The sequence below is a fragment of the Mus caroli genome, unplaced genomic scaffold (genome assembly GCF_978045245.1).
Source record: "Mus caroli unplaced genomic scaffold, Mus_caroli_1 scaffold_1, whole genome shotgun sequence".
Classification (NCBI taxonomy): domain Eukaryota; kingdom Metazoa; phylum Chordata; class Mammalia; order Rodentia; family Muridae; genus Mus; species Mus caroli.
In genome coordinates this window covers 82,614,141-82,624,169 of record NW_028227256.1, presented here as the reverse complement: position 1 = coordinate 82,624,169, position 10,029 = coordinate 82,614,141, and the positions used below count along the sequence as shown (strand labels likewise).

Here is a 10,029-nt window from a genome sequence, read left to right as displayed (position 1 = left end):
TCTGAGGGCATTGCAGGCTGTGTGTTCAGAGTCTAGAAGGAGCCACACTAAATGGAGGGGTGGATGCTAAAGGGTTCATGTTACAGTGATTTCCTGGCAGCCAGCACACCTTGAAATCTGGCAAATTTCAGGTCATAGTGGTGACACACAACTTTAATCCCAGCACTCGGGAGGCAGAGGCAGACAGATCTCTGAGTTTGAGGCCAGCCTGAATCCAGAATACAAAATGATGGACCTGGTGAGCAAAGAAATCAAAAGAACCGACCCTGGACTGGCTCTTCACGTGTAGCTAGCCTTGGAGAGAACTTAGAACTTGCTAGCTGGTCATGCAGATCTTCTGTCACTGGGGTGAGGAGGGCTCCTGTGTTGGGGCTGTGGTCTTGGTGACGCGGAGATGAGGTGGGGTTGCAGACAGACCGGCAGGTGGTGCTAGGAGCATCCGCTGCCCTTTGGGATTAAAAAACTCCCAGCCCAGCGCCTCTGCCTCTACCCAGCTAGAGGCAGATTTGCCCTGTGGCCTGACATCTGGGCTGTTGCTGCCATAACCTTGGGCCTAGGAAGGATGGGGCCAGCAAGGCTCTTGGTGGGATCTTCGGAAACAGCCATCCTATCCCACCCCACCACCTTTCCCCAGTGCTCATTTCCAGGAACCCGGGCTCAGCTCACTAGTCTGGCTGTCTGGAGGCAGAGGCGTTCCCAGAAAATCAAGCTGGCAGCCATGGCTTATGTTTTCCGCCCATTCCGACCTCTGCCAGCTTTGACGATTCGGGTGCCTCCACCCTGTGGCCAAGTCCATCCACCATACCTGTGACAGGGCCTCTTCAGCCTGCCAGGTCACCACCTTCCTTCCCATTCTCAGCTCATAGAAGGACAGACAGGCTTGGGAGATCCAGGTGTCTTTGGGTAGGCCCAGAACATTTCAGACTTAAACTGCAAGGGGCAGAACCTGCTCGGGAAGGGTGAGAACGGGCCTACTGTCCTCCCGTCTGTTTCTCTCAGTGGATTAAGACTGAGGAGCAGTCCTCTTTGTGTAACCCATGAGTGCCAGGGAACAAAAGGATCCACTGGAACCTTCCAAGGCCTCCATGGTGGCTGAGGATCTTGCCCTTGACTTCCTAAAATCCCAGTGCTCTGGGTGGTTAAGGTCCCTGTTTCTACAAAGATGCTCTCCTTGGTCGCTTTATTTAAAAACTGGATCTGGACAGCTTGCTCAGACCCTCCTAGATCAAGGCAGTCCAGCAGAGACCCACAGATCCTGTTTCTTCCGCTAGCTACAGGGCCTGGCTCAGGTCAATATCCTCCCTGGTGGGTGGATGAGGCACTAGAGGACAAAAAAAAAAAAAAAATGTGGCTCAGCTGATAGCTGGGACCCTTTTCTGTTTTGACACAGCCCGACCCAGGTTTCTACCCAAAGCAGCATGTGTGTGACACAGGATGACCCGGATGAGTCACCACCCTGTCCTGTGCCTCCATTTCCCTTCCGTCACGATGGTCCCTCCCTGAGTGAACTATCAAAAGGTTAGGAAATAAACATTTGGAGCTCCAAGAACAGCAAATGGAGGAGGAAGAGGAGGTCAGTTTCTTCCAAGGCTTTCACTGAAGAACCTGGAAGGCTGATGCTGAGTTAGGGTAAGGAAATGACGTCAGCATTCTGGGGAGATGAGGGCACTAACATACCCACAGCTGCATCCAAGGGCCTTGAGAAGAATGGTAGGTGATATAACCTGGCCTCTTAGCATCAGTCTCCATCTGGGCCAGAAAGTTTATTTAAGCTATCTAGACATTTGAATAGTTGTCTTTGGCACAGGCCTTTCACCATTGACACCAGCCCTTGCCAAACCCAGAACCCAGGTGTGGGAAAAAGAGGCAAAGATAAGGGACCCTCTCTAACCCTCATTCTGGTCCTAAGGGTTCCCAGTGCTCTAATGTCCTGACTCACATTCTCTAGGACCATCTGTCCATGGGAATGTATGCACCCATCTGGAGGCAAGTAACAAACTCATTGTGAACGATTTTCCTTACTTGCATTTGAGTCTGCCTTGTCCAGAGCAAACCCAGAGCCTGCCTCCAGCTGGTAGTGCCTCAAAATGTAGTACAACAGAGTCGAGGCTCTGGAAAGGGGTTATCTCAGTCCCAGCCCTCCCCACCCACAATGTTTCAGGAAGCTGTCAGCTCTGCTAAAGAAGGGAGGCTAATCGTTTTCTCTGACTGCTCAGTCCTTACATGGCCTTATAGGGTAAAGGCTGAGCACTTTGCAGAGACCAGGTCCACTGGGAGAACAGGCCAGAGAGCTGCCTGGGTACCCCACTGCGTGTGCTGACCTACCAAGAGTCCCTACTGTGGGTTTTTCCTGAGCTAGTGATGCGTAGTTCAACCCTCTGGAAATGCTGGGTGGTAGCAGCGAGCCACAGCTCCCTGGAAGCCATGCAGTCACAAAGGCAGACAACTGGTTCTCCTGGGTGGTCTTGTGTTGCTAACCTACAATGTACAGTAGATGTATAAAACATATATTCAATTTATCAGATACAAACCACTGTGAGTCAATCAAGAACCATCTGCATATCTGTTGGATCTAGAGGTAAAACAATAGAGTTGGGTTGGAGAGGGCCTAGAGAGATGGCTCAGTGGTTAAGAGCACTGACTGCTCTTCCAGAGGTCCTGAGTTCAATTCCAAGCAACCACATGGTGGCTCACAACTATCTGTAATGGGATGCCCTCTTCTGGTGTGCCTGAAAGAAACCAGCTACAGTGTACTCATACATGAAATAAATATATATTTTTAAAAGATTTATTTATTTATTTATTTATTTATTTATTTATTTATTATATGTAAGTACACTGTAGCTGTCTTCAGATGCACCAGAAGAGGGCATCAGATCTCATTACGGGTGGTTGTGAGCCACCATGTGGTTGCTGGGATTTGAACTTCGGACCTTCGGAAGAGCAATCGGGTGCTCTTACCTACTGAGCCATCTCACCAGCCCGAAATAAATATTTTTAAAAAATTAAAAAATAAAATAAAAAAAGAGTACGTATTGCTCTTGCAGAGGACACAAGTCTGGCAGCTCACAGGTGCCTGCAACTCTATCTAGTTCCTGGGGAATTGGATGCTTCTAGCCTCCATGGGTCTGTCTGTCTGTCTCTGTCTCAAAAGTCTTTAAAAATAATGAAGTCCAAAGAGTTGTGCATTAAGGTAGAAGCAATGGTATAGGGAAAGGTCAAGTGACAGAAACTGGGAAGGCACTAGAGCAAATGAGAGGCTGCAGATATGGAGCAGCAGAGGGCCTTGGACAGATGCTCATATAACAGTCGACTCAGAGCTTATTCAGCAAGCTTTTAAGCAGGAGACCCACATGATTTATATGGAGAAAGGATTAGTGTGCTGAGTCTGGAGGCAGACTCACTTGGTGGAGCAGTGGTGAAGGAGAGTGGAGTGGTAGTCACTGTGGAGGCTCAGAGCTGAGTCAAGGGTGAAAGCTGGGCCTTTGGTGTGAGCAGCAAGGTGGAAGGGTGGACATCAGCTCAAAGCGGGAGAGAAGGCTGGGTATAAACTGTGCTCAGATATGCTGTCTATGCTCATGAGACAGCCCACACGAGGATGCCCTGTCGCAGAAGGTGCGTGTCAATCTCTTTCATCAGCATAAAGATAGTGTGGGATAGGAATGTTGCTTAGACAAAGCAGATTAAGAGGATCAAAGAACAACACTGAGGGCTAGCAGTTATAGTGGTCAGAGCTGCCTGCCCAAGTGCCAACAAGTCCCTGTACAAGTTGTCCAAATTAAGACCAACTCTTGTCTAACCTATGAAATGAAGGGGATTTAAGCCAGGGGAAAAATTGGAGCATCCCACAGGAGTGACAGGGAGGATTTCTGCTTTCCAGACAGGTTCTTGCAATGTAGTGGAAGGTAGTCTTGAAGTTTCTAGCTTCCAGCCTCAGTCTCCCACTGGGATGAAAGGGCCTGGCTACTGAAGAGGAGTTTTAAAAGGCAGGAATCCTTTATCTACAGACTTGTAGAGGGACTGGGTTATATTTGGTTATTTCTGAAACCAAATCATCTACTTCCACCTCTGGTTATATAGCCCAACCGGCCCTTCACCCTGGAAAGATGTGACCCAATAACATCTGGGCAGAACTTCTGCCTTCCCTCTTCCATTTCTTGTATGGAGCCCCCTTCTTCTAACTCCTACCCTGTTCACATGTGACTTTAGTCCTCTGTCGGCTCTCAGCACTATACACTCCCCACGAAATCTATGGGAAAAATACAAAACCCAGCAAGAAAGTCTCTTGATCCAAATGACCATTTTACACTGTAACCTGCACATTAAAGCTACCATCTGTTCAATACTCAAGGGCACTGCCTAACGAGAATCCTTTCTTCCCTTAAGTTGGCTGTTTTGTCAGGCTGGTGAAAATACTACTACCTCTTCCCAGACTACAGTTTTGGATGATGGCATCCAAAACACTTCTTTTGTGTGTGTGTGTGTGTTTAGACAGGGTTTCTCTGTGTAGCTCTGGCTGTCCTGGAACTCACTCTGTAGACCAGGCTGGCCTCGAGCTCAGAAATCTACCTGCCTCCTGCCTCCCAAGTGCTAGGATTAAAGGCATGCACCACCACTGTCTGGCTACACTTCTGGTTTTTGATCATTTCAGATATAAAGGGAAATGTATAACTGTCTGAAATGCAAGCAACATTAAGAGCTTAACCAGGAAGGGCATAGCTAATGAGAGGCTAGAAATTAGATCATTTCTTTTATAGAATCATCTGATATTGAGGAAACAGGAGTTTACAAAGGAGGGTATACAATGAAATTAGCTGTGTGGAACCATCCTAGGGAATCAGTAATCTTTAGACTGGACAAGATGAGTGCATTAGGGCTGATCTCTCTAGAATTGTTTATTTATTCACTTCCCTCCAGATTTTGAGGCTGTCTTTTGGGCCCATAGCTCAGTGGTACAACACTTGCCCAGCATGCAGAAAACCCTGGATTCAACCTTCAGCACTGCCACAAAGAATTCCTCTAAAGCGATCTAAATTTAAGTCAAAGAAGCAAAGCTCTCCTGCTTCAGATTCCTACGTGCTGGGGATATAGGAAGGTGATGTTAGGCCTATTAGCTTATGGTGGTAGTGTCATATCCATAAAAAAAACGAACCAAAAAACAACAACAACAAGAAAAACAAATCAACTAAAGTCTGGTCAATGTGGAGATTTTAATATATTTATTTGAAAACCAAATTTTGTGAAAGAGAACACTGAACAGTCGTATATCTTCTTAACCAAAGACTTGGGACACAGGTTCTTTATGTCAGCGTAGGCAATGCCGTGTGCATTGAGCAGGTCTCAGCATGGGTTCCCTCACGACATTTCAGTGTGCGCCAGGACAGTCATCTACAGCTGGGCAGGCGGGATCCTGGGAAAGCGAAAGTGGCAGAAGCTGGCATTGTCCTTTACTCACAAACTTTTTTTTAATTTAAATTACTACACAAAATCTAAACCCAGTTCCTGCTTGGCATCTGCAGGCCTGTTATGCCAATTTGTTACTATTGTTGATCTCTGATTTCCTAACAAATCAAGTATTTCAATCTCATCCTTTAAAAAACTTCCAAGAATCCAGCTTTAGCTGTGCACATTGCAGTCACTCTTTCTTGAACTACATGACCAGGTTGGTCGCAGTGAGGCAGTAGGCGAGGCTGGAAGAGCTACCGTGAGTCAGAGATAATGTACAGATGAGAGACTTCAGCACAAGCCTGCTGCAGGCAAAGCTGAGGCTGAGAGATCACGGCTGTACAAGGCAGAGCACTCAGACACACCTTCCACTCTCCAGATCCACTCTCCGAGGAAGGATTACATCATGTAATCAATGGCAGGGCTGGTCTTTAACTGCTAATCAATGTATGCTAGATTTGCAACTTGTATGTTTTCTCTGTGTGTATGTGGCTGGGACTGAACTCAGTAACTTGAGCAGGGCCAATAAATACCCTACACTGCTACATCACCAGCCCTAAGTTCGTTTTTAATACAACTGTGGTGAATGATAGAATTCCTATGTTCTTTTTTTTTTTTTTAACAAAAGTTATTGATTCTTTGAGGGTCTATACTCCGTTGTGTCTGTGTGCTACAACACGCTCTGGGGGTCAGAGAATTACATGCAGAAGTCAGTGTTCTCCGCTCACCTTATGCTTTTCAGGGATCAAACTCAGGCTGCCAGGCTTGGTGGCAAGCACCTTTGCCTGAGCATCTCTCTGGCCTCCTACATTCTTTAAAGAGTAAAACAAATTCATATTTTTCTAGAATGCCTATTAAGTTAGTGAAATCACTATGTATTTTTCATATGTGTTTTCAAATATGTGATTTAAAAGAAATTTAGGGAATTGAAAGATTGCCAGTTTCACACAATAAGATTAAGTTTTAGAAACTAAGGAACCCACCTTTTTTTCTTGTTTAAAAATAATTTATTTTTATTTTCTGTGGTCTGGTGTTTTGCCTGCATCTGTGTCTGTGTAAGGCGGATCTGAGCAGTCAGGGGTCTTAACTGCTGAGCCAATCTCCAGCCCTTTGCCTTAGTTTTATATGACTGGAGTAAACATCTTTTATCAGCCAGAGAAGTGTTTGTGATAAGAGTGACTCACTCCAAGGTCTTCAGATGTCATGTGTCTTAAGGACATTACATGTTTAATAAATAACTCTACTAAATACATGAGCATTAAAGCTCCATTGCTAGAATTACTGCCAAGAGGATGAGAAGAGAAGGGAGTCAGGGGAAAGCCTGTATCTACAGAGGCCTTTAAATCCCAGCACTCGGGAGGGAGGCAGAGACAGATGGATCTCTGAGATTGAGGCTAGCATGATCTACATAGTGAGTTCTAGGCCAGTCAGGGCTACACAGAGAAATCCAGTCTCAAAAAACAAACAAATAAACAACAACAAAAAGAGGAAAACAAAAGATGACCTTGTTATGGAGCCAAGGCTGGCCTTGAGACTCCTGAATTTCCTGTGTCTCAGTTGCTGGGTTCTAAGTATATACCACCATGCCTGGCTTTCCTTAGTTATTTCCCCTTCTCCTACCCCAGTAACAGTTTTATGAGTTCTCGAGCTTCATTTCATGCACTTGTTTAGCTATTTTAAAGAAGACTTTCTTGGAGCTGGAGAGATAGCTCAGTGGTTAAGAGCACTGGCTGCTTTTCCAGGACCTGATTTTAATTCCTAGCACCCAAATGGCAGCAAGCCCACAACTGTCTGTAATTCCAGTTTCAGAGGATCTGGCACCTTTGTACAGACATATAGGCAGGACACCAATGCACATAAACATAAATAAATCTTTTAAAAAAATATGACTTTCTTGTGAAAAATCACCAGAATGTTCCCTCTTATAAACTTATGAAACGGTCTGCAGACCAGTCGCTCAGAAAAGAAGTGCATATGAGAAAGGTGGAGATTTAGTGCTGTTTGGGTAGACTGGAACAAATACAAGTAGGAGAGGTGAAGCACACTGCTGCTGACATACACACCTGTAAGCACTGACAGAGATGCTTCCTGCAGAAGCGACTGGTGAGCACTTACCCTGGCCTTAGTCATCGATATACTCGAACGGCTCTGGGGGCTCTGGCTCTTGCTCTTCCTCTTCAATTTTTGGGCCGTGTGCTGCCACGGGTTCCACGAGTTCTTCAATGTCTTCGCTGGTGTCTTTCAGAATTATGATGCCCCCAATGGAGAGCTGCACAGAGAGGAAACAGAATTAGCTCCAGTCACATTTCACGATGCTCTGCTCTCTAGAGCAGGTGCTTGTTAAGTGAGCCCTCAACACTTGATGTGCAAGGAAAAGGCTGTGGGAGAATTAACTACATTAGCAGAAAATAACTCCTCTCTAGTGAGCAACTGCCAGCTTAACCAGTGCATGGTGGGCCATGTGAGCTGCTGCATCCCAATTGAAGACGTGTCTGCCAGCCAAAGAAACTCTGACTATGGGAAGAATGCTTACTGTCCCAAGACAGCATTCTACTGCCTTCCTATACTACCTGTGATGGTTTGTATATTCTTGATCAGGGAGTGGCACCATCTGGAGGAGTGGCCTTGATGGAATAGGTGTGACCTGGTTGGAGTAGGTGTGTCACTGTGGGTGTGGACTTAAGACTCTCATCCCAGTTGCCTGGAAGTCAGTCTTCCACTAGCAGCCTTTGGATGAAGACATAGAACTCTCAGCTCTGACTGTGCCATGCCTGCCTGGATACTGCCATGTTCCCATTTTAATGATAATGGACTGAACCTCTGAACCTGTAAGCCAGCCCCAATTAAATGTTGTTTTTTATAAGACTTGCCTTGGGGGCTGGAGAGGTGGCTCAGCGGGTAAGAGCACTGACTGCTCTTCCGAAGGTCCTGAGTTCAATTCCCAGCAACCACATGGTGGCTCACAACCACCCGTGATGAGATCTGATGCCCTCTTCTGGTGCATCTGAAGACAGCTACAATGTACTTACATATAATAATAAATAAATAAATCTTTAAAAAAAAAAAAAGACTTGCCTTGGTCATAGAGTCTGTTCATAGCAGTAAAACCCTAACTAAGCCACTACCCAAGACAGTGATCTTGGATCAGCAACTTCATCTCCAACCCGGAGCTTGTTTAAAATGTGGAAAAGCTACTTCTAACCTGGAGACATGCCCCACCCCCTAAAAGATTTTTATTTATTTTTATTTTATGTGTACAGGTATTTTGTCTATGCCTGTGTACGGTGTGTGTGTGTGTGTGTGTGTGTGTGTGTGTGTGTGTAATGCCTGGGGAGACTAGAAGAGGGCACTGGATCCTCTGGAACTAGAGTTACAGACAGTTGTGAGCCACTATGTGGGTTTGGGGAACAGGACCTGAGTCCTCTGTAAGAGCAACAAATATGCCTAGACCTTTGATGAGTGTATATTATAGTTTTTGTTGTGCTCCTAGCCTTTAATGGCTGAACCAACTTTCCAGCCCTGCATTAGTTTTTGCAGTACCCTATTCTGTATTTGTGACATTCAAGAAAATCTATAAATTAAAGGTCATTTTTTCCTCTCTTAACAATTCCAGAATGTCAGAGAAAATAATAAATACGACAGACATCTGAGTGTTCTCACTATAATCTAGAAAGCACTATAATGTAAGGAATGAAAAAACCAGATGGAGAGCCAAAGGAAAGTGGACTGTAGCAGCAATTCTATTAAGGCTTCTCTCAGCCTATTAGCTGATGATAAATTCAAACACCAAACTACTCAGCTATCTCTGGCATGCTAATCTTATTCTATTTGCATGCCCGTGTCAATGGAAATGGAGAGTTGCTCTCTGTAATTAAATCAGCCAACAGTGGCAGGCACATCTGGAAAAAGCATACTACTACAAAGCATATTAGTGGGATGGAAAGAAGCACAGGTCATTAGTGACATGACTCACATGGGTTAAGTATCTCTGCAGCTGAACCTAATCTGATTTTACTCATCAAGATTCTGCCCTGGCATGCTATAAAACGGCTGTGTCGTCAAGCATTTCTAGACCAGCTCCCCTTCTAACACATACATTTACACCAAAGAATCTACAACTCTCTTCCGTAAAGGTTTCTTGAAAAGAATGCATTCTCTATGGAATGTCTCTGCCATGACTACCAACAGCCCAAGAACAACAGAGAGGGGGCTGGAGAGATGGCTCAGTGGGTAAGAGCACCCGACTGCTCTTCCGAAGGTCCAGAGTTCAAATCCCAGCAACCACATGGTGGCTCACAACCATCCGTAATGAGATCTGACTCCCTCTTCTGGAGTGTCTGAAGACAGCTACAGTGTACTTACATATAAATAAATAAATCTTAAAAAAAAAAAAAAAAAAGAAAGAACAACAGAGAATATGGCCACTGTCCCTGTCCTCCACAGCCTGGGTGCTTATGTGGACCTTCCTTCTAGTGGAGCAACGAAGAAGAGCTTCCACGCAGAGTAAAATGTCCACACTCAGAAGACAAATTCCAAGTGCCTGGAAACCTGTGGCATGCGCTCCAACTTTTACTACATGCTCAT

General features: G+C 45.4%; 1 protein-coding gene across 1 annotated transcript in view; it reads right to left on the bottom strand.

The window, feature by feature from the left end:
- Positions 1-5,191: 5,191 nt before the first annotated feature.
- The window catches only part of Psmd1 (proteasome 26S subunit, non-ATPase 1), a 78,845-nt gene continuing 74,007 nt past the window's right edge, over positions 5,192-10,029 (bottom strand). The window contains exons 24-25 of the mRNA XM_021166195.3: positions 7,561-7,714; positions 5,192-5,410 (exon numbers count right to left, since the gene is read on the bottom strand). Coding sequence (XP_021021854.1) covers positions 7,568-7,714 — 147 coding nt within the window. The 3' untranslated portion in view covers positions 5,192-5,410; positions 7,561-7,567. The remainder of the gene's footprint in view (positions 5,411-7,560; positions 7,715-10,029) is intronic.